A 23293-nucleotide genomic window follows, 5' to 3' on the forward strand; every position below is an offset into this window, starting at 1 on the left:
CCTCCTTTCCTTGCGAGCCATTGGCTGCGCGGCCTCCGCAGCGCGCGGGGATTGGCCGCGGCCCGTGGCGGCGGGGGGCGGGCGCAGGCGCGGTGCTGTTATTGTGCCGTTGTGCGGCTCCTGAGAGCGGCGCTGATCCGTGTGTGTGTGTGTGAGGGGCCGCCATGCCCGTGAGTACGGCCGGGACACGGGGGAGTGGGGCGGGATGGGGATGGGGGTGATACAGGCCGCTACAGGCCGCTCCCCTCCCTCTTGGACTCTCACTGACGGCAGCCGCGGCCCGTAGGGATGTGAGGGGCTGCGCGGGCCCGGCTGGGGCCTGAGGATGACGGCGCGATGCTCCGTGTCACCGCAGTGCGCCGTGTGCCCCAACCCTGGGAGCATCTTGGCGCTCCCTGTGCTGACGGCGCTGCGGGTCGGTGTCAGGAGCTGCGGGCGGTGTGTGCCGTGCTGGTACCCGAGGGGCGGGTTTAGAAGCAGCTGATCCACGGCATCAGCCCGTGGGGCGGCACCTCGGAGCGCCGCTGTCAGGTGGAGCATTGACAGCGTTGTCAGTTAGTTTAGTGTCAAAATCCACGTCTGTACCTGGGAGAGAAAGGTGACGTGAAGTCCTGTGAGCCGACCTTGGAGTTCTCAAAGTGGTGAACGTTCAGCGAACGCACTGGAGCCTGTTTGAATTCCCTTCAGCTCGCTGCGATCTGCTGATGTCATCGGTGAGCTCTGAGGCTGTTTCCTTGTGCTCGCTATTCAGACAGCGAGCTCTATGAATTTAAAGGAGTGGCACAAAAGCCTCAGCTTGCAGCAAGCTGTTTGCAGGCACAAAGCTGTTTGCTGAAGAATTTCACAGATGAATGAAATTTGCAGGTTTTACTTGATTGGTTTCCACATTTGCAAACAGAAGATTGCTCTGACTGATTAAGTGCAGGGTATTCCCTTAGCTGTATTCCCTTAGCTTTAATTATATAGCAGTTCTTGTCTAAGCGTGGCTTTTATGATTCTGCTGAGAAGTATGCATGGACAGCTTAAGCACATGGGCTTGTGACAGTGATGCCGCAGCTTGTGAGTGTTTTGCCTTTTCATAATTGCAGATCAACAAGCCTGAGAAGCCGGACAGGCCAGAGAGCTGTGATAATGTCAAGGTGGTTGTTCGATGTCGGCCCCTTAATGAGCGAGAGAAAGCGACGGGGTACAAAATGGCAGTTAGTGTGGATGAGATGAGAGGAACTATCACCGTCCACAAAACAGACTCGTCCAATGAACCTCCCAAGACATTTACATTTGACACTGTTTTTGGACCAGAGAGTAAGCAACTGGATGTCTATAACCTGACTGCGAGACCTATTATTGACTCCGTCCTAGAAGGCTACAATGGTAAATTCCTGGTTTATTTCAGTGTTCCCATCTGTGTTCCTTGTGTTGTTGGTGTCCCTGATGATCAGCAGGGAGCCTTCTCTTACTAGGGCCACATCTCTCTGTTGTTTCTATTCTGGCCTCTGACCTACAGCAACCAAAAGTTACTCCTTACTAAGTACCCACCGTGTTGGTACGTGCTGAGATTGCTAACAGTGGGAGATAGTAGTGAGCAGTCTTGGCTGAGGTTGGTGAGCTGTGTGTTTTCATTCTCTGTCTTCTGTCTGCAAAAGAAAAAAAGCTTTATTTCATTATCAGAATTCTCAGCGACTCTTCGCTATGCAGTTTCAGTAACGCAGCAGCTGCCATGGTCCTGCAGTATCTAGGTATGAGTGTTCTTCTTGTGCGTCTAAGTGCTGCATTTTCATCTCTAAAACTTGCTGTTCCAAACTAAGATGACTAGTTACCCACATCAGCCCTGCCTGGCAGATAATTGGTTGCTTCCTGCAGCTGGGAAGAATATGTCTGTGGTTTGTGTTTGTTATGCATGTAAATACTACATGTAGAAGAAAGAATACACCAGTAAGGTAACAAATTACTGCTTTCTGTAACTGCTTTTCATCCGTGCTGTAAGTGCCAGATTAAGAAGGTTTTTAAAGGTTTGCAAAATACTTAATAAGCTTTTGTGCTAACACACCCATCTTCAGCTGATTAAAATTCCTCTCAATAGTAATACCAGTGACTTAGCAATGAAAGCAAAAGCTTAATTTGAGTTGAGCTTAATTTGTGCTGGGGAAAAAATTAGTTAACCTGTGTGTTTCTGGAATGTCTGAGCTGAGATTTCAGTAAACTTTCTCACTGGTTCCCTTGGGGATGGTTGTCTAGTCCAAATTGTGGCTGCATTTGCAGGCTCAGAACTGGACACTTGTACTGTGTCCTGCGTTGTAGGAGCCTCATGTTTCTGCTGTGGCTTAAAGTGCTAGCAGTCGTTGGTTTTGTGGTTGGTTTGTAATGATATTTCTCTAATTGACAATGCTATTAATTAGTCTGATTTTAATTATTTGCGTGTGAGCCCTAAGTGTACCGGTTCTCAATCCTTTAATTGCTTTATAAAGCTAAAACAAGCTGACTTTTTCTTAAATATTTTGCAGGCTGGATAAAGCAGTGGCTTGAACATTTTTTGCTATGGTTGTCCAGCATTTCTGTTTCTCATAGCATTGAATATTACATACTGTAGGGGGTGAAAAGTTTCAAGTTCATAAAAATGTGTTCAGTGCTATCAGGCTTAGGATTGATGAGGTAAAATTGCAGTTATAGCAACTTCGTGGTGTTCATTAATATGTTCTTGTTCTTCAGGCACCATTTTTGCATATGGGCAGACTGGAACAGGCAAAACTTTTACCATGGAAGGGGTCAGAGCAGTTCCTGAGCTTAGAGGCATCATTCCAAATTCCTTCGCCCATATATTTGGTCACATTGCCAAAGCAGAGGGGGATACGAGGTAAACAGCTTCCCTTTACTGCTCCTGTCTTTTGTTTGTACATCTGTAGAAGAAGTCTGACCTCAGCAATGACCTTGGCCATTCTTGATGGGGTGGCTGGAATGTATTTATATATGGGTGCTTTTTCTTTGCATTTTATGTCTCCTAGACTTATATTTACAAATACCTTATTAAGAAAGCTTCACAACTGTTTGCCTTCAGGTTTTTAGTTCGTGTGTCTTACCTGGAAATTTACAATGAAGAAGTGCGGGACCTGCTAGGAAAAGACCAGTCACAGAGGTTAGAGGTGAGCCTGCTGTTCTGACTCCAGTGCTTGTTCCACATCCTCGAGCAATATTATTGTGAAGACCAGAGAGCATCTGAAGGGAGCTGGGAGGTTGGACTCCTCAGCATGTGCATTGTTTCCTTTAAGATACAGTAGCAGTTGGATGTCACCACTGTTTTCTCTGAGTCTTTTCAATTTGTTCTGTTGTACAGTGAGAAACTGACTTTCTGCTGAGTCAGTTTTGTCCATGCAGTTCTACTGTGAAGGCCTCTTGGCAATCATTCTAGGAGTTAGTGACTGAGATCTGAAATCTGTTTTTGTCTCTAGGGAGGACCAGTGAAGTATCACCATGTATGAGTCTTGATTCTCTAGCTACTCTATTGGAATACTGCAAGTGTTCTCTGTTCAAACTAGAATATGGGGGAGTAAATCACTGTACTAATACAGTGCTGCTGAGAATTGCTGCGTGGGCTCTAAGGATGCTCTCTCTAAACTGTTTCTCTCTTAGGTTAAAGAGAGACCTGATGTGGGAGTTTATATCAAAGACCTTTCAGCTTATGTCGTAAACAATGCAGATGATATGGACAGAATCATGACTCTGGGCCACAAGAACCGTACGTAGTCCCACAGTGGGCAGACACAGCTCTGTCAGACAGAGTGAGGGTCTGATTTTGAGACTTTAAGAGATCTTGCTCTCCAGCATTAGGTCTAGAAGCTTGGCTTGTTCAACTGAGCAGAGCAAAAGGGATGTTCTCTCCCGAATGCCTTGTGTGCAGGGACAGGTGATGAAGACTGTGCCTTGGTCACCCAGTTGGGGAGTAAACAGTGAAGCAGTCAGCATTGTCAGGGCTACTAGTGCATGTTGTGGTTCTTTCCTTCTGTTCTAATTTGCATGAGCAAAAACCAGCCCTTTGCTGTGAATAGGAGGTTGTTGATGCTTTCTGGAAGACTTAATTAAGGCCTTTTATGAACTAAAATTCTGACTTACTATTGTTGCTCATGTGGATTTCTTTGCTCTTATATATTAAAAAGAAATACAACTTTTTGCAGCTGTGAAAGTGTTAGGCTACTGATTTATTTATTTATGTTTTATTTATTGCAACTTTTAAACAGAAACAAATGAGAGCTATTACTACTCTTGGGATGGGACCCTGTGGTCAGCTTGGACCTAAGGAAGGCAGCAACATTTCTAGTCTAGGCTGTAGTTGTGCTACAGCTTCAGTATCCAGCAGTTTCCTGAGTCTGAGCAGCTTTTCCACCTTCTGAAAAGATGGGTTGAATGTAGAGTTGGGAATAAATCTCCTTTGGAGTATGAAGAATGTTACAGGAGTGTGATTCATTAATCTGTTTCTCAATTATAAGGTTCTGTTGGTGCCACAAACATGAATGAGCACAGCTCTCGCTCACATGCCATCTTCACTATCACCATTGAGTGCAGTGAGAAGGGAGTTGATGGAAACATGCACGTGCGCATGGGCAAACTGCACCTTGTGGATCTTGCTGTAAGTAGAACCAGCAGCATCTGCCATGAAATGTGGTGGGCATGGCTCCTCAGTACTGTTAAAGGCTTTGAAGCCCACAGTTCTGTCTGACTGTTGACTTCTGTGAAGTATTCACTCAAGGCTTTCAACCAGATGTGTACCAGAAAGAGTCTCTAGTGTATATGACCTTGTATTGGTAAAAGGGCTCTGCTCTTCCTGTGAAGTAATTGTAAATAATACAAGCTACTCTGAAAGGAGCACGCTGCATATCAGAACTGCATCTTTACAAAGTCTTTTCCAATGTAACCACTATTGGGGATTGTGACCATGCAGTTCTTCACTTGTGCAAGCTCCCACCCTCTGTTGCTCACTTTGAACCAATGTAGTTGTGCTGGTAAAAAGGCTTTGTAGCCCAGATTTTACACCGGAGTATCTTTGCTTGGAGAAGAGGCAGGGAAGGGGACACTCAAGTCCCTGGATGCTTGTGTGTTACCTGTTACTTTATTTACATGAGGCATGTTTAGGTCATGCTATGAAACTACCTGTAAAACAATTGCAGTGTCACTTTATTCCCTTCACCTCCTGGTAGGGAAAACAGGAGCTGAGGTGCCTTGTAACTTCTGACTTGTTTCTAACAATATTTTCATGCACAGAGACAAAACTCGTTTTTTCAGTTGTGTTACTTCCAGCAGTTTGCTGGCACTGAAAGCTTCAGTTGATACCTGTTGTTTGTCTTGTTAATGATGTTTGAAATGCATTGCTAGGTCCTCTAGTAATGATTGAGGCACTTAGTGATTTGACCATTAGCAATGCTTTAGGTGTAGCTGTGTTATTTGGAGGGAGATCACATAGCAGGTTTTGCTGTAATTCCTTTTGCTTCTTGTTCCCTTTCCAGGGTTCTGAAAGACAGGCGAAAACTGGAGCAACAGGGCAGCGACTGAAGGAAGCTACCAAGATCAACCTCTCTCTTTCTACACTGGGGAATGTCATTTCAGCACTGGTGGATGGCAAAAGCACTCATGTGCCCTACCGTAACTCCAAACTTACGCGACTCCTTCAGGATTCACTGGGGGGCAACTCCAAAACCATGATGGTAAGCTCCAAAATGCTTTCATAAATTCCAACTGCTGATCTCTGTTTCTACAGAAATAGTATAGTGACATTGCCACAAGAAGAGCCTGCCATTTACCTGTTCTTTTCAGAGCATTGAAGTTGAGAAAACTTTTTTCATGCTTTTGCTGTCTCTTCTATGCACAGGCAAGGATCTAAACAAGGTGTAAATACATGTGTGAGAACAAGTAACAGCTGTGCTTAGGTAGTTAAAGCAACCACGATGTAGAAGCAACAGGAAAGCTTGGGAGAGGGTGGCAGTACCATATTGTTGGAGCTATGGCTGGGTCCATGTGAAATCATTTGTCATGGACTCTGATTCTTTACGCTCCATTAACTTGTTCTTCCATGTGTTAGTGTGCAAACATTGGTCCAGCAGACTACAATTACGATGAGACTATCAGCACTCTCAGGTATGCAAACCGAGCCAAGAACATTAAGAACAAGGCCAGGATTAATGAAGACCCCAAGGATGCTTTGCTTCGTCAGTTTCAGAAAGAAATTGAAGAGCTTAAGAAAAAACTGGAAGAAGGTGAGATTCCCCTTCCACCAGGTATTTCTCTCTAGACTAATAACTCATTCTGCTTGTGTGAGAAGTCTTCACTATTTGAAAATGTCATATGAATTCAGTAGCTGATTGCAAGTCATTATTCTGGCCTTGATGACCCAGCAGGATGCTCCCAGTGCAGGGCCTGGCTTTGCCCACCAGGTGGCACTTGGCACAAGCATAAGGTGATGGACTGTAGACTGAATTTAGTGTGCTGAGAACCTGAGGGGTTTCTGGGTATGACTGGATGTGGTGTAGGTATTTAAAGGACATGATAACGAAAGTTAAATGTTTTCTTTGCTTGAGGAGATATGCAATTAGGACTAAAATGAAATTAATTTGTATGACTAGAACTGAGGCTGACTATCTAATCAGTGCATAGAAGAAACAAGAAGCTTCTTTAAGCTTTGGAACTTTATGGGCTTGTGATATGATTACCAGCATTCAAGGATTTTTCAGAAAGGATTCTTCCTGAATAGTGCCCTTGGTATAACATCCAGCTCCAAAGATGCTCACAGTACAAAATAGCTTTAGCAGTAACTTCAGCAAGGCTTACTGCTTGGAATCTCTACCACTAAGGAGAAGCAGGAAATAGTAATACTTTCTTCAGGGACTGGAATCTAGACATAGCTGTTTCATCCCTAGTGTGCTGAGGGTGACTTCTTAAATTTGTAATTACTAAACTGTGGAACAAATAGCTTTGTTTATTTGGCCATTTTCTGTCTCTGATGGAACTGAAGGTACTGTGAATAGAAAACAATGTAGCATTACGAGGATCTGAGAATACTTACCATAGTTTTATACACACTGACTTTGCAGCATTATATGGCTTACAATACTCTTCTTTAATTTTCCAAAGCTATTGCAAATTATCTCCTTGGGAGTTATTGACTTCTGCAGCTACTCATAAGCTGGTTTCAGATAAGTGCTGCTGTCACAATAACAAGTTAATGTTATTGGAAGGCTCCGATGAAGGAAAGTGCATCACAAAGCATACTTTCTGTTTCTAGGAGAAGAGATATCTGGATCTGAGACAAGTTCTTCATCTGAAGAAGATGAAGAGGACGATGGGGAGATTGGAGAAGATGGGGAGAAGCGGAAGAAACGTCGGGGTAAGGCAGAAGAGAATCCTGTCAGTGCTACCAATTTCCTTTTGCCCAGCAGCTAGCGTCAGGAACTATAGAGCCAGGCAGGGAGAAGTGGAGTTGTAGGGCTGCCCTACTGCCGCTGCAATTATCATGCCTCCCTAGAAACATAGCTATTTGGTGCTCTCTCTGTAGATGGACAGCTCCAATCCTGTGTGGTATTTGCTTCCACTTGGGTAGTTGTGCTTGTGGTAACATCATCTTCTGTGGTGGTTCCCTGGTTGCCGCAAGGTGGCTGCGTATGGCTTGTGACTCATGTTGTGGAACTTCCCCTGCTCACTGAAATGGGAGGAGGAAGACACCAAAAATCAGTAGTAGACAGATGTATTCCTTTATAGCCTTTCTCATGGCTAGATGGGGATTTTGGCTGTGGTTTAGGCAAAGGATTCATCTGTCCTGTGGATGTTCAGTAACTGGCTTCATTCTGGCATCCTGTTTTATGCTGATAGAGGAAAAACTTGACCTCTGGGGGTGTCTGTGTGCTAGCTGAAAAGCTGAATGGGAGCTACACATCCCTTATTTGGGAGCACTCTGGAAATCCCACGACAAAGTCTGCTTTGTCCTACGCTGTGATAAACTAGCATGTAGTGTCAGCCACAGAGAATGCTGCTGAACCTAGACTTGCAGGTCATGGTGTACCATAGAGAACTGTGGCTTGTAGGGAGCCTGCTACACCCATGGGAACTATGTTTATTTGTGGGGAGTAGGGAAGTCAAGCCCAGTGCTGTGCTTCAATTTCCAGTTTGTCCATTAAGTGCTGTCATTCAAACTGCCTTCCTGTCTTAAGGTACTCACATCTGTTTGAACAGCATTCCTGCATTAAATAGATTACCCTTTATTCTGATATCTGTCCAAGCAGTATCATAAATGACACCTTCCGAACCTTGTGTTGGTTGTAATACACCCTTTTACTTCATTTTTCCCCACTTGTTCTTTCTAGAAGCAGGAATCCATCAAGAAATAATTTCTACCCAAATCCACCACAAGAGAAAGCCATCTTCAAAGTACTGCTTGAAAAGAATAGGGGGGAAATAGCTGTCACTTAGCTAGAGCAGCCTGTTTGGAAGTTAAGTTCCCTAAGTAAGGCTGTGCTCAGCAGGAGCTTGCATAGTAACTGTCCCTGTGTAAGCTGATTCTCTCTTCTAGACTGTTAAATGTACATTGCCATGTACATAACAGTGGAAAAACTCCTGGTCACCAAATCTTCTATTAATGTAGATATCCACAGCCACCTTCACTGCAATCTGTTTTTCTGTGCTATTGCTTGAAATGGAAGCAGCCTTGGCATGAGATTTTAAGCTGTAGGCTTGTTAAGATGGGTTTTAACTGAACTGTCTCTCTGAGCATGCCATTCTGTGCTTGGAAGCGATGGCTTTGCAAGCTGAGTCTGGGAGGGATTCTAGCAAATGCTTCCTAATGAGAACTCTGTGCCTTTAAAACTATTTTGCCATTTCTTCTGGGTTTCTTTTCCTTAGAACTAACTTCCCATCTGCATGTTTCTTCCTCTCTGGTTTTTTCTGTGGGACTCATTTCTGTTTTCCAGGCAGTAGCAGCAGCAGTAGTTCAGACTCCACATGCTCTGTCATAGAGAAACCTCTGGATAAGTCCTTCACTAGTGAGTGGGAGCTCTTAAGTCCTTTAAGCTTTGGCCTTTCCATGATCTGTGCATTTCATTTTGCAATGCTGCACTCTTCCCTGCTATGTCTATTGGAACATAAATAAACCTGAACTTACAACTCAGCTAAAGCATGCCTTTCCTTTGTTGCTTTCACGCTTGCGATGGTGGTTTGATGTGCACGTTGTCAGCAAGACATGGGAATGGAGAGCAATTCAGTAGGCTTATTTAACAAGATTTAAGGACATTTGGGAAACATTAGGTTGAAGGTTTGCAATTCCTGTTTTTAAACAATCCCTCAAAAATGTCAAAAAGAAGTCTGAGCAGCTTTCTTCTTGGAAGCTGTTACACTGCATTAGATCTTGCCTTTCTAAAACTAAGTTTGGAGTGAATGATTGAACAGTCAGCAGTTAAGCTATACAGGTTTTGTGCTTGCAAGGAAAACTTCGTTAACACTTTGGTTTTATTTTGGCAGACCTTCAAAAAACAAACCAAAACCTGGGCAGTGGTTGCTGCTTTTTGTCCAGCCTGCCTCATGACATTAAGTTTTTGGTCTCCACAGGAGGGCATAGTTGAGAAGAACAAAGGGTCTTGATTTCTAGCAGCAAGGAAGGTTTGGTCTGCTGCTGGTCAAAGAAAGGAACCTGTTTCTTTGAACAACTTACAATCACTGTATGCTTTTATTCAAACAAACAAACAAAAAAATCATATTTTGGACCTTGACTTGACCAGTTGTTGTGGTTATACTGTGTAGATGTAATCCTCACTTCTGCGTGTGGAGAACCTGGGAGGTCCTGCTGTATAGTTATACCTATGTAAATTTTTCTAGTTGTTTTGGTATAAAGCATCAGCTCAGGGGAAGTGTGGCCACAGGTAAGAGGACTCACAGCCTAAGTGTGACCTATGGATAATGATGTTACACCTGGAAACCTGCTTGCTTCAAATTTGCTCTTTCAAAGCTTGCTTGAAACCTGAATATTTCAACCTCTTTGGATGAGGACAGTTAACAGCAAACCACTGATGTGGTGCTGGATGGATCAGACCATCTCCTTCAAGTCTGAAGATGTTGTATAAGTTGCACTGAGCTGTTGTGGTTCATCTGTGTGGTTTGGGCTATTAACTGTCCTCACGTGTAGCCCTTTTGCATGTGGCGCCTTTCATCTTTTCCCTGACCTGCTTTTTTTACTGCATTTGCTTAAATAACCAAAACTGGCTCTATACCTCTATGGAAGCATCAGTTACTGCCAATTAACCTACTAATAAGTTACGTGCAATTGTCATTATCTTGCAAAAAACTGGCTTGGATTAACTTGGTTAAAACTTAAGTCTGTGTGCTAAGATTTTGCAGGTAATTTAAGAGAATTGGCTGCCTTCAGGAAGGGGAAAAAACACTAGGTCTGTTAATCAAGAAGAAATCTACGATCTGTTTCTTAGGGCATGATCTTTGCGGCAGGCTCATAATGTTACACTTAAGTTCTGCATTGCATTGGATGGGCAGGAGAATGCAGGAGTGAGTTGAAACTATCCTGGATGTGCAAAGGACGTTACAGAAACATTCTGTGCTTTAGCACAAGATCACGATTCATTAATATTCACTCTAATGGAGTTTCACTTTTTAGTGATGATTATCCCGTTTTCTACTCTAGAAACATGCATGTAAAATCACTGCTCTGTTCTGATGCTGATAAACTTTGTTCCAAATGATCAAGCAATAATATATTTCTTTTCTTCCTTTTTATGTGTGCGCTGCCTCTCTGTGACGTGCTTTCTCCTTTCTCTTAATACAAGATCAAGCAGGTTGGTGTAATTTTGATTTTTCACTAATAGATTTTTCATCTCCTTGAAATACAATTGCAGAGCTCATTAAAGGGTCCTCCAGCTCAGCGTAGTTCACTCTTCTCCAAAACTGTGAATACACAGGCCTGTGTAATAATATGTTAGAAACCTTTATCTGGTTCACCTCTTCATTTGATGATCTCTGCGTAGCACTTGAGAAATAAAACTTTGAGTTTGGGTTACTTGAAAACTAACTAGTTTCTGCAGATGCAGAAATAAGTATTAAGTACCTAGCTCCTAAATTTAGCAGGTGGAAACCAAGATATTTTCTGCTGTAGCGCTGAAGTCCTTACAGTGCTCTTGTGTGCATGCATGTTTACAGGTGCCAGTGTATCTTTGCCTCTGCTGGAGGTTATAAGTGAATATAAACAAAAGTGAATGGCATGAAAACTGGAGGAAATGAGGCCTTTTAGTGAGCAACAACATTTTCAAGTGTGTTTTGACCATATGCATTACATCACTGTGAAAGCCTCTTAATTCTAGATAGCTTCTATTAGTTTCTAGCCATCTGGTTTCTGTGGATAATTCTCTCCTGTCCAGAGAAGAGCGAAACAAAGTGAAGGGTTTGTCATTTTGTAATGATTAAGGGGGGTCGTAAAACTTGGGAGAGACTTATGGATTTGGGGAGATCTGTACAGGCTGGATTCCAGTCTTTTCTTTTCCTTCTACTACGTAGTTAAGGTATCCAAGATTCCAACTCAAGCTTCTCCTTAGCCGTTGTTTCTTTTCCACAAGTATTCTTCATGCATTTTGTTCAGGCTTTTATATTCTAGTACATAGTTCTATAGTACTCCTTCATTGTAAGTACTGGAGGCAAATAAGCAGGCATTAAAATGGAATTTTAAAGACTGAGATGTGCTCATCTCAGAATCCGTGAGTTCTGACATTGATAACTGCACTTAATCATTTAATTTAACTTGTGATACAGAGACCGTATTATTTTTGTGATATTTTTCCCCCCTTTCTTTGAAAGGCAAAAAGAAAGTTTCCCCTGATAAGATGGTAGAGATGCAAGCAAAGATTGAAGAGGAGAGAAAAGCTCTTGAAACTAAGCTTGACATGGAAGAAGAAGAAAGAAATAAAGCCAGAGCAGAACTGGAGAAGAGAGAAAAAGATTTGCTTAAAGCTCAGTGAGTGCCCTGCTCTGAGTAGTTTTTGCGGTGTTGTGGGTTTTTCCTCCCTTAATCTACAAGTCAGATACCAATATGTGGAGATGCATAGTGAGATGCTAGTCAAGCTTTGTGTAAGCTGAACATCAGCTCTTGCTGTTATCAGAGTGAAAGAAGAGCTTCCTCTCTGCTTGCAGATTAGAGCAGGTAGCAAAAAGAAACATTATTCTTCCACCACTCTTCTCTTAGCCTTATCTAGTTGAGATGGCCTAGAAACTTAAAATGAATACTCTGAACTCTGAAGACTAGTGAAGAGCAGCAGGACTGCTGTACTGCTTGCTAGTGGGCAGTAGCTGTATAGCAAAGTGAATTTTATACAGCTCGTGCCCGTGGTGTGGGCATGCTACTGTGTGTAGGTGATCTCCATGCTGGAGCTGAGGAGCTGCTGAGATCACATTTGCTTATACAGGTCGGACAGTCTCTCCCTCAGCAGAGGCTGCTCAACATTCCTGGCTTACCTCTCAGCTGCACAGCTGAGACCTCGTTTCACTTGCTTCTGTTCCATTACAACCTGTTGCAGTATGTCTGAATCCCAGCATCATTGTGCTGGGCCCTTGGGGAGGGAGGGAGCACCCTGTGTATCCTGGTAGCACCACTGGCGCCTGGCAGCCCCTGACAGAGGGAAACTGCAGCAGGAGAGACTTGTTTGCTGAGTTGGTTTTGTTTGCATGAAAGTGATGGGACCTGGAGTTAAGGAAATCCTTGTACACTGCCTCACCCCTACTTTAAACCCTTGGCAGCTTGGCAAGTTTTTCAAGCCCTATGAGTGCTGTCTGGGCTGTAAAAACTGAGCTGAACCTGGCTGCCTTGTGAGCACCTTGAGACAGGAAGTTCCCAGCTTTACTTGTCTCTGTCTCTCTAGACAAGAGCACCAGTCTCTTCTGGAGAAACTGTCTGCGCTGGAGAAGAAGGTGATTGTAGGAGGAGTGGACTTGCTGGCAAAAGCAGAAGAACAAGAGAAGCTTCTAGAAGAATCAAATATGGAGCTGGAAGAACGAAGGAGGAGAGCAGAGCAGCTTCGCAAGGAACTTGAGGAGAAGGAGGTGGGTTATACTCCCAGCTATCTGGAGGTGGTAGGACACTGTGTTACTTGCCTTTGCCTCTTTGTGTGGATGAAATATGGCACTACTCTGAAGCACAGTAGAAATCAAACATTTTAGAGGCATGTATAACCAGTGCTCACCTGCAGGACAGTGAAATCATTGTGAGTGTCAGCCAGCCTGGCTAAGCCAGGTATCCATGCCCTTGGCAAATGCTTTGTTTTGTCCAAGTAGCTTCCCTTCCTGTTCATGTTGCTGCAAATATTTTCTTTGATTATGCTAATGTGTGGATATCTGTTAAATGTTGCTTTACAGCAAGAACGCTTGGACATTGAGGAGAAGTATACCAGCCTCCAGGAAGAAGCACAGGGAAAAACAAAAAAGCTGAAGAAAGTTTGGACCATGCTTATGGCTGCAAAATCAGAGGTCAGTGTTCTGAAGCATTCAGCTTGTGGTGGAGGAACTGTAGGTGGAAAGAGCAGGCCATCAACTTTGTCTCTCTGGCTTGAGTGCTACAGGTTTAGAAATACTAGTGTGTTGTCTGTTCGGTTTACGCAACTTTAAAGAACAAATTAAGCTTTGTGTCAGATCTGCACAGGGGTACATTGTAGAGCTTTTCCTCAAGGAAAACCATTGGTTATTTCTGAGCAAAGTTAAAGTTGTTTGGCAGTCCAGTCTCCTGCTTTGCAGCTGCTCGAATCCACATCTGCTCTTAGTTTGCTGCTTTTTGTGCATGTTGCTCTTATTCTCTCTCAGTCACATTCAATCAGTATGTCACTTGGCTGGTATCTAGGCTCCCTGATTCATGAAAGCATGTTTTTTATCTTTGGGAGCTGAGATTTTCCTTGGGATCTTGCCAGATACAGAATTTGTTTGCACGCTTTGCCTGCTTTTGATGTAAAACTTGGACTGACAGCTAATTTCATCTTTTTTGAAGCCAAGAACTTAATACTGCTTTTAACCATCTCTGAGCTAGAATGTTTCGGAGGGTTTGTTCTTGAGAGAAATATTCTGGTACTTCTAACTAGAGTTTGCTTTCATTTCTCTAAAACATACAGGCAGAAAACAGTTCTTTTAAGTTGTTATCGTGTCTTATATTAATTCTGACCTCTCATATGCTTTGTCCACAGATGGCAGATCTGCAACAAGAGCATCAGAGAGAGATTGAAGGCTTACTGGAGAATATTCGGCAGCTGAGCAGGGAACTTCGTCTTCAGATGCTTATCATAGACAACTTCATTCCTCAGGACTACCAGGTACTACTGAGAGCTGAAGCCTTTGATGTGGTCGTATACAGTATTCAGTTAGCCCCCTAGCATTATTTAGTCCATCAACAAATGGAATGAGTTGGCTTCCAAAGGCATTGACAGTCAACTTGTCTGACACTTCTCTGTTAAGCTGTAGTACGAATGTACATAAGTGGAATGTTCTTACTGCTATTATGATTGCATTGACTTATGATAAATCCATGCTTTAGTGGGAACTTTGTTGTGCACAGCTTGGGAGTGATGTTTTTCTGTAGTTTCCTTAGTCTTCAGATTACAAAATAGGGGTTTTGAATGTGGTATGGCTGTCTGGATTAAAAATACATTGGAGTGGTCAAGGCTGTTCTTAAGCAACCTGTCTACACATCTGGAGTGTAGATTGTGCAGTTCTGTAACAGTAACTCTAATTTCTTTCTAGGAAATGATTGAGAACTATGTTCACTGGAATGAAGACATTGGAGAATGGCAGCTGGTAAGCTAGCTTACATACAAGCTAATGTTAGCATAAGCTTTTGAGGAATTTAACCTAGCCCAGAAGTAAACTGATAAAGCTGTACAGTGCTCAGTAAAACCGACTGCATTTCACTAACTGACCTTTCTTGTTTTTAAGAAATGTGTTGCATATACAGGAAACAATATGAGGAAACAGACTCCTGTCCTGGACAAGAAAGAAAAAGATGTGAGTAACTCTTAATAAGCCTGTATTGAACTCTGTAGGACTAAGTTCTGCTTTCTGTGTTTACCACTTTGTATTCATGGGAAAACTGTCCAACTTCAGTTTTCTTGTTGGAAGTCTTTCTAGTGTTACAAAAGAGCAACTGATCAGTGTACCAAACAGTTCTGATATTTTGCTGTTTTTCCTTAGCCCTTTGAGGTGGACCTTTCCCACGTTTACTTAGCTTACACTGAAGAAAGCTTGAGGCAATCTCTGATGAAGCTTGAGAGGCCGAGGACTTCAAAGGGAAGATCCAGGCCCAAGACTGGTCGAAGGTGAAGAACTTTGGAGTATCTGTATGTAATGGGGAGTTTTCCCAGGGGAAGGCTTAAGCTGATGCCTGCAAACTTGAGACAAATGTTTGTAGACTTATGGCTAAGGCAATATGCTAAAATTCTGCATGATAGAAGGGTTACTGATGTCAAGTGTAGTAGAACCAGGCTGAAATCTTTTACTGTGCTAAAATATTGTCCAGAAAGTTTGGTCTGTGGGGGGTGTTTGATTTCCTGATTTCACATTCCCCTCTTCTGGCTGCTTGTTTTTATTTCACTGATTGCTGGTTCAGTTTAACCAGTGACACGCTGACAGCACATATACTTTCATTACTAGGAAGTTATGTCTGTTGGGGAAGATTTCAGCATGGGTGTTCCTGATCCTTTGTGAAAATGATGTGTAGTTGTGACCTGAGAAGTGGCTGGTCCCTGTCTTTCCTGGACAGTATAATGATGTGTGTGGTATTATTTCTCTTTTCCTTTTTGCTCTCCAAACAGAAAACGTTCTGCAAAGCCAAGCGCTGTCATTGACTCTCTGCTGCAGTAGGTGTGACGTGTTCAGAATTGCCGTAAAAATCAGTGAGTGTGAAAGGTTTGGCCAGAATATGGAATTTGAGATGGGACAGTTTGAAGTGGCTATGAAATCCATGCCTTGCTGGTATGGAGCTTTAATTAAAATATGTATTTTTCCTTAGTTGCCTGTAAACTGTATGTTATATTAACATAATATTAAACTGGTATATTTTATGGTTGTGAAATTCCATGTGTTAAACAATGTGTTGTGCAGGGAACTGTTGTTGGTAATCTTTCTTGAAATGTATAGAAAATAAGGATTCTATATGTGTTCAAGTACTAGACATAATAGCTCAAAATGGTTGCTGGAATCCTGAAACTTAATGCTGGTAAATCTGTGTCCTGCTTTGCACATAACTGGCAGCTTTCACTGTTGTCTTCTGTTGCACTGATCTGTTTGGATGCGGTTGCTGCAAACCTTTGAGTTAAGAGCATCAAGCCCTTTTATTTGAGTATTTCACTGTAGTTATTAAGCTGATCATATTGTGTATTTGAGACACAACTCTCTTTATTTGCAGTCTTGCTGTACAAAAAGTAGTTGAGTAGAAGAGTACTTAGAACTACATAAGTCTGAGGTTTGTGGGAAGGGACCATACTCTGTTTGAGTGCAACACTAGTAGTCTAATGCTTTGATTTTCGTCTATTTGTGTGATCTGCTGGCAACGTGGAGAGTGAGGGCTGATGCACAGATAAGAGAACTCTTCCTCCTCTTAAGATGCTGCGTTGCTGCATTGCTTTGGCTGCTTTTTATGCTTCTGAGCTGGAAGCTGTTTTAATTGGTGTGCATTGTTTTGTTGTAGTCTGGACAGCACACATTATTTGAGGGGAAGGCTTTAATACTAGAGGGACTGAGCACTATGGCTCCATTGTCTCATCCCTGGCCACAGCTGAGGATGAATTTCTCCTGTGTTGGAACAGACACGAATCTCCCAGTTTTCTCAGAATAACATCCTCTGAAATAGGTGATGCTGTTCGTGTCTGTGTGCACCACCTCCTGCTTCTGACTATGCTTCGAGGGGAAAGAAATCTGGTCTCTGCTGATAACCAATTGTGGTGGCTGCTCTTTTTCTTTCCTTTTTGTGCTGCTAATAGACACTGAACGCCTCAATACATTGCTTTTGTGTCACAAAAATGCATCTCCTTTGGGCTGTGCACTGTATTAATACCTGCTGGAGTGCAGCAGCTGCAGGTACCTTAGCAGTTCCCATGTCACTGTGGTGTTAATTAGGTATTCTCTTCCATATAATCTTAGTGTGTTACCTAGAGTTACAAAAAAAAAGCTGTGATTAATAACACAGACTGGATACGTAAGTTTGACGTAAGGAGCAAGAAATCTTGGGTGTCTCGTTCCTGATGGTAACCATGTCTGCAATTACCAGAACATTCCTGTGAAGTGCTGACTGCCCTTAGAAGCAGATAGCCCTTTCTTATTGTCACAGTGTTGAACTGGATGCACCTCGTGAGTCTGTAACTAAGCTCTAGATGTAACAGTTAAAATTGGTCTTGCAGGGGCGTATTTTGATCTGGAAAAGCATTCAGTGCAATTCAAAATGAGTTCTGACCTTTCCCCCGTGATTTTTCTGGTGTATTTCTCAGAATCATGGCCATGGAGGAGGAAGTTCAGCCAGCTTTGTCACCCAAATGCGTAAGAGCTGCAAATACGAGCAGTGGCAGCTTTTTCTAGTCCAGCATTTGGAAAGAGGTAAAGAGTCAGGAGTTCTGTCTGATCTAAACTAGTTAGATTTCTTCTTGAAGAGTTCATCTTGTCTTAGAAACAGGCACGAATGTTCTGGTCTGAGCAGGCTTTGGTCCATTCTCAGAACAATGGCAGACTTTATTTCCTCTTTTTAATGTCTTGCTGTGCTCCATTCTGTTGAATGGTCTGTTCTTAGGAGTGTTTCTCCTGAACTGTACTCTCAGTTCTCTGAATCCTTCACTCAACAGACCAGCAGCAGATGAAAACTAGGACTGTGCATCCTGACTCTGCATTTACAACGTATACAGTTTAATCACAGAGGTTTATGTTTGGCTTGAACTCCTGTTATTTCTGCTGAAAACAAAAGCGCTCTGCATATCTTATAGATCCATGGGGGAGAGAAAAACATCAAATGAACAATTGCACAGCTTTGTAATTAGATGAGAGGAACTGGTGATTTCCTGTTACAGGGGCTTGCTTTGGAGAACAAATGTTCTGCTCTTTCCAGAGGGCTTTGTTTTGGCATAGAGCACAGTCTTCATGATGATCTGTCAGCTTGACTTACCTTTTCACTGTGCTGTTTTGCTTAAGTTTTGGAAACTTCCTTTCAAAACAGAGCCCTGCTTGCAGGTTTGCTCTATCAGCCCTCTGCAGCTCTGGACAGTCTGCAATGTCAAATGTCCCTTTACTGTGTCTTAAAGGGGAAAGACTTAAGTTCATGTAGGTTTTGATGGCTCAGTCGATGGAGCCATCTCCATCCCAGGCCAGTACATGCCACTTAACTGCAACACGTGTGTTATGTGTATTCATTTTTTACATCTCATCACCAGAAGCTTCCTCTCATTCCAGCAAATCGCAGAGTTTCTCTGGCTGTATGTTATTGAATGCTGTGTAAATGAATCATTTCAGAATTAACTTGTTATGGAACCTTTCATCGGGTTCAAGGGAAGTGAAAATGGTCCTTAGTGCCTTTCAGTATCTAACTCAGTCTGCACACCCAGCTCTCACCTTTCTCAGCAGTTCTGCTTAGCCAGTTCTGTACATAGGAAAAACTGCTTATCTGTATAACTTGTCTGCCTATTTATTGGTTTTCCAACTGTTTATTTGATTATTCTTTGTTTTATGGTTAAATTTTATTCCCTACACTGTACATATCAGTATTGTGGCCCTGGAGCATGTTCATACCGTGAAATAAAACTGTTGATTCCTACTTCTACCTCTTTGTTTTTCAAACAACTTTATCTGTACAAACTCTTTGTAAATCCACGTGGAGGCAGAAGTGATGTCAGGGAGGGGCAGCAGGAATAGTCTGTGTAGCTGTAAGTGGGTTTGGGGTGTTGGGAGGATGCTGCTGCCAAGCCCCAGGGCAGTGGGCAGTAGTCTCTCATTTGAGCTGTAGGCAGGACAGCATGAGAGTGGGTTCAGCAAGGCTGTAGAAAAGATCAGGACTGGAAGATGTACCCCATGAACCAGCAGCACTGCTGGGAAACTCCTGAGCTGCCCTGGGAAGTCTGTGCAGGAGCCACTTCACTGACCTGCAGGCAGTGCTGTGTGTGGTCCTGCCTTGTGTGCATGCACTGAACAGCTGCCTCTGAGCAGAAGACTTTTCACCCTGACTGCTGTCCTTGAGTTACAGCTCAGGCCTGGTGCACTCTCCATAGCATGAAGGTGTTACCTGCATTAATGGGAAATGAGCGGTTCTGTTCCCTTTGCGTTGTGTTTCTTCTGGAAGATGTCTCAACCTGCACATGCAGCAGGTAACAGGTTTTCTGTGGTCTGCTAACTCTGCAGCTTCCCTGAGTATTCTGACTCAGTTGATGCACAAACTAAACCCTTCAGTCCTGGGACTTTCCAAAGCACTCTTGTATGCAATGCCAAAATTGCAGCCTCCTAAATACCGGTGAGGCTGTTCCCTGCTATCAGGGAAAGCCTGACCACTACCCCACGGCTTGGAGTTGTCCCTTCCATGAGGTGCTTTTGCTATGTTCTTTCCCTGTTTAGGTGAAGCCTGTTTACTCCTTGGCCTGCAAGGGCTATGCCAGAGCATAAAGTGAGGGGGGAAATCAAATATATACATTTAGCTAATGCCTCCCCCATGCTCATTATGGCCTTCCCATCTCTGGCTTTAACACACACTGCTGAGTTTATGCCACATGGCCCTGTGAAGTGTGGGCACTTCTCCTGAGCTATTTCCACTCCTTGCAGAGCCCTCCCCTTGTGCCAGTGCAGTCTGAGCTCCCTTCACCACACCCTCACTTACATCACAAATCTTTCCTATGCTCCGTTTAAGAACTGTAGCACAAAGTCAGCGAATTTACTCAAAAATATATATATATTTATTTAAAGAATCGTCATAAATAATCTTTGGAAATACAGTGTCAATATTAATAATTACAAAGTAAACAATAACTTCTCTTTTACTAGTTGTTGGAGGAATCTGTGTAGGTGCCCTAGGAACTTCTTCATTGAAGTAGTGTTGCCTGCTGCCACAGGACACGGTGCCTGCAATGGAAGATAGAATGTTAAGGTGTTGGCCCAGCACTTTGGCTGTTTGAGGGGAGAACTGGGCAGTGCATGGCTGCAAAGCAGTGAGCAATGTGCCTAGAGTGTGTGTGCCTTCAAAAATGCAGTTGCTGATAAGCAGCAGAACCCCAGTGTGCAGCACAGCATCCACCTGCACATGGTGCCCATGGGGCTGCCCTGGGGACAGGCAGAGCCTTACCTTGGGGGATGTGCTGCTGGCATTCATGAGCTGACACAAGTTGAGGAAGAGGCCCTGCAGGTTCTTGTGGCAGTGCTGGTTCTCCCAAACAATTGCGGTGGCTTCGCATAAGAGCTGGGTTCTGTTATTTGTCTGCAAGACAACACATGTGGCTGTTTAAGAGACTGCTTTGTTCAGCTTCTTGAGTGGGTTAGAACAGCACAAACATGCATTTCTAGTCTAAGGGACGGGTGGCTCAGTCTCCCCCCACTCCTCTGTCCCCAGGTGTAGCTGGATCAGCTCAGCCAGGATGGCTCTGTGCCTGGGCTTTGTGTAACTGCAGCTCTGCAAATCCTTAGCCCTGATGAGGCGAGAAAAAAAGCGCACACAGTGGTGAGGAAATTGGTTGCTTTCCTGGTAGAGTGGTGCCTTCCTGATGCTGCCCGTCTCTGGAAACGTGCAGGGTGGGTGGGAGCTGTGCCTGCCTGCTCCTGTTTCTTCAGCTTCCACCCCAAATGCCTCCAATAAGCAGCTGTTCTGGACCTGCAGCTTTTGGACGCTCTCCCAAGCTCTGCTCCCTTCTCCCTCTGCCCAGAGACCCAACTCTGTTCCCTGCTTTGTGTCTGCGGGGGGCCCTTTCTGTGAAAACAGGAACTCTGGGGCTGGGCTCTCACCTTAGGCAGCAATACTGAGAGCAGAAAGAGGCTTTATTATCTGCCATTGAATCTCCTGCTAACTAAAGAGCCTCCTTCCAGATACGGGGCTAAAGAGGGATAGCGCACCTAAGGGTGCCTGGGACACAGTACAATCGGTGTGTGTGGGTGTCTGAGAGTGACACGGGGCTCCAAGGCAAAGGAAGAAGTTCCTCTTTTCTCAGCACAGCACTGCGCTCCCTTATGGCCCTTGTGGCTTAGGCAGAACCCAGTGGGTGATGGTGGTACCCCCCAGCACTGGAGGGCTCCTCACCTCATGCAGTGCCCACTTCAGGCTCTGTGCTGCTCTCCCAGCACCTCCCACAGCCCTCTCCCAGCCCTTGTGCTGGCTTTCCTCTTACCTTATTGCCTGCAAAGATATCTGTCACATTCATCTTGTCACAGGAAACCTTGAAAGAAACAGAAGAGAGGAGCAATTTAAGAAGACTGATACCAGTCTGAACACCCACAGGTGGACACACGGACTGTGCAGGCATCTCAGTGCAGCTCAGCTCCCCCCCTCAACCCACTGCTGTGCTCCCTACCTCTTTCTGCATGTCCTTCACTATCCGGATGCTCTCCATCAGCAGCACTGAGCGTGGTGAGCGCAGCGTGCACACAGCCCCGGGGCCGACCAGCAGCACCAGCAGCGCCAGCAGGGTGGGCAGTGAGGAGCTCATGGCCTCTGGGACGCACCTGTCTGTGCTTTTCTGGGTGCATCATCTCAATTTATGGCTTTAAAATTGCTGAAACGGAGGGAAAAAAAAATGATTTTTTTTTTCCCTTATCTGCACTTTCCAAAGTTGTTCACATCCATTTAGGAGAACAGGTCTTTGGTGTAAAAGTCAAGGTTTTTCTTCTGATCTCGCATTACGTTTCAACGTAGGAAATTTCCACCGTTCAGATAACGGAGGTAGGAGGCAGATGGTGCAAAAAGAAAAGTCCGTGCAGCTTTTTGCTTCTTCATTTCTCCGTATCCCAGGACTTTCTCTCCCCGTGAGGTTCGGGCGCTGTGAGCTGTGCTGAGGACCGCAGAGATACGACCGCGTGCAGATAACAGAGCAGCGCTGCTTTTTTTCCTCTAAATATCCTCTAAGTGCTTCCACCACTCGCCTCTCCCGTCATTTGAATATCTCCAAATCATGCAAAGCGCCCCTGATGTGCTTTGACAATTTGGTCTAAGTCGTTATCTCCACCTGCGCAGGGAGAAACAGAAAGTGCTGGGTCAGCGTGGGGCACCGGGACCTCCTGACCTGCAGAGCCGCGATGGAGCTGAGAGTCATAGAATCATAGCTTGGTTTGGGTTGGAAACGACCCATAAAGGCCACTTGGTCCCTCTCCCTGTAGTGAGCAGCATCATTCCCAGCTCTGCCAGTGCTCACAGCCCCCCAGTCTGACCTGCGCTGTCTGCAGGGATGGGCAGTGCTGCTTCTCTGGGCAGACAGTGCTTCACCACCTTTAGCATGGACAACTTCCTTCTATCCAATCTAAATCTCCCCTCTTTGATTGGAAACCATTTCCCCTTGTCCTGTCCCAACAGACTCTTCCAATAGAGTCCATCTCCTCCCTTCCCACAGCCCCTTTTTAGGTCCTGACAGGCCACAGGGTGAGCTCACCCCAGCACCTTCTCTTCCCCAGCTCTCCCTGTGACACCCACCAAGACATGGGGACACGTGGCTGCACAGCTCTGCCCCAACGACACTGAGAGCTGGGGATGCCATGTCCTGCCCTGGCACTGCCCTGCGAGGTGACAACACGCGCTGGTGGCATCACTGCAGGAAATAATGCTGAGAAATTAGCTGAGCTGGGAAACTTTGGAGTTTTGTAATAACTAAGAGGTATTTTTCTAACTCAAATAGCAACTTGCCATCAGATGCTTGATAAGAGTCTGCGAGCTCTCCATTAATTTAGGAGCAGCCAGACTAAGTTTGTTGTCTAATTATGCCCCAGCTGAAGGCAGTGCTGCTGACTCAGAAGGAACCTCAGTGAGGAATCAGCAAGGGGAGCACCGTGCTGTTCCCTGTGGGCAGACAGCTCAGCTGCCAGCAGTGCAGCAGAGAAGGGCTGGCACAGGGTGGGCATCCCAAGGGCTGCTCGGTGGGCAGCAGCAGCAGTATTTTCTGTGGTGGGAAGCTCTAAACCAGGAGCTGATTAGAAGAAAGAAGCCAGATGAACAGAAAAATATAACTTTTGAGTTACTCGGGCTGGAAAACCACATCAGTGAGTGATGGGCAAGGTGCAGGGCAGGCCAGACTCCTGTATCCCTTCCCAAGGGTGGGATGCAGCGGTGATGCTGGTGCTGCCCATGGCCACAGTGTGG

General features: G+C 44.5%; 2 protein-coding genes across 7 annotated transcripts; one reads left to right on the top strand and one right to left on the bottom strand.

Moving 5' to 3' along the window:
• Nucleotides 1-85: 85 nt before the first annotated feature.
• On the top strand, nucleotides 86-18790 carry KIF3A (kinesin family member 3A). Of its 6 annotated transcripts, XM_015875563.3 has the most exons (19): nucleotides 144-713; nucleotides 1089-1371; nucleotides 2707-2851; nucleotides 3053-3137; nucleotides 3625-3730; nucleotides 4479-4618; nucleotides 5493-5690; nucleotides 6065-6239; nucleotides 7265-7366; nucleotides 8943-9014; nucleotides 10803-10811; nucleotides 11824-11980; nucleotides 12882-13062; nucleotides 13375-13485; nucleotides 14190-14315; nucleotides 14743-14796; nucleotides 14935-15003; nucleotides 15190-15314; nucleotides 15810-18790. In XM_015875563.3, exons 1-19 carry the CDS (start codon nucleotides 705-707, stop codon nucleotides 15856-15858), a joined length of 2196 nt encoding a protein of 731 aa, XP_015731049.2. In that variant the 5' UTR covers nucleotides 144-704; the 3' UTR covers nucleotides 15859-18790. The 6 variants fall into 6 exon arrangements, 3 of the variants coding, with proteins under 3 accessions (XP_085375267.1, XP_015731049.2, XP_015731052.2); XM_085519141.1 differs by lacking the exons at nucleotides 8943-9014; nucleotides 10803-10811 and having other exon boundaries at nucleotides 86-170; XM_015875566.3 differs by lacking the exons at nucleotides 8943-9014; nucleotides 10803-10811 and having other exon boundaries at nucleotides 586-713.
• A 1181-nt stretch (nucleotides 18791-19971) lies between these two features.
• Nucleotides 19972-21654, bottom strand: LOC107320071 (interleukin-4). Its single transcript, XM_015875546.1, has 4 exons — nucleotides 21519-21654; nucleotides 21336-21383; nucleotides 20303-20434; nucleotides 19972-20082 (listed from the first exon to the last, which is right to left on the bottom strand). Exons 1-4 carry the CDS (start codon nucleotides 21651-21653, stop codon nucleotides 19972-19974), a joined length of 426 nt encoding a protein of 141 aa, XP_015731032.1. The 5' UTR covers nucleotide 21654.
• Nucleotides 21655-23293: the final 1639 nt, after the last annotated feature.

The sequence above is a fragment of the Coturnix japonica genome, chromosome 18, assembly GCF_054131305.1.
Source record: "Coturnix japonica strain WE chromosome 18, WE-NBRP24, whole genome shotgun sequence".
Classification (NCBI taxonomy): domain Eukaryota; kingdom Metazoa; phylum Chordata; class Aves; order Galliformes; family Phasianidae; genus Coturnix; species Coturnix japonica.

What these genes read in the sequence shown, in the direction of transcription:
- KIF3A (XM_015875563.3), top strand. An exon ending in AAAGCAGAGGGGGATACGAG is followed by an intron (nt 2,852 to 3,052) that starts GTAAACAGCTTC and finishes GTTTGCCTTCAG; the next exon opens with GTTTTTAGTTCGTGTGTCTT. An exon ending in TAAGAAAAAACTGGAAGAAG is followed by an intron (nt 6,240 to 7,264) that starts GTGAGATTCCCC and finishes TTCTGTTTCTAG; the next exon opens with GAGAAGAGATATCTGGATCT.
- LOC107320071 (XM_015875546.1), bottom strand. Translation starts at nt 21,653, where the DNA reads ATGAGCTCCTCACTGCCCACCCTGCTGGCGCTGCTGGTGCTGCTGGTC. An exon ending in TGAAGGACATGCAGAAAGAG is followed by an intron (nt 21,384 to 21,518) that starts GTAGGGAGCACA and finishes GTTTCTTTCAAG; the next exon opens with GTTTCCTGTGACAAGATGAA. An exon ending in ATATCTTTGCAGGCAATAAG is followed by an intron (nt 20,435 to 21,335) that starts GTAAGAGGAAAG and finishes GTTGTCTTGCAG; the next exon opens with ACAAATAACAGAACCCAGCT.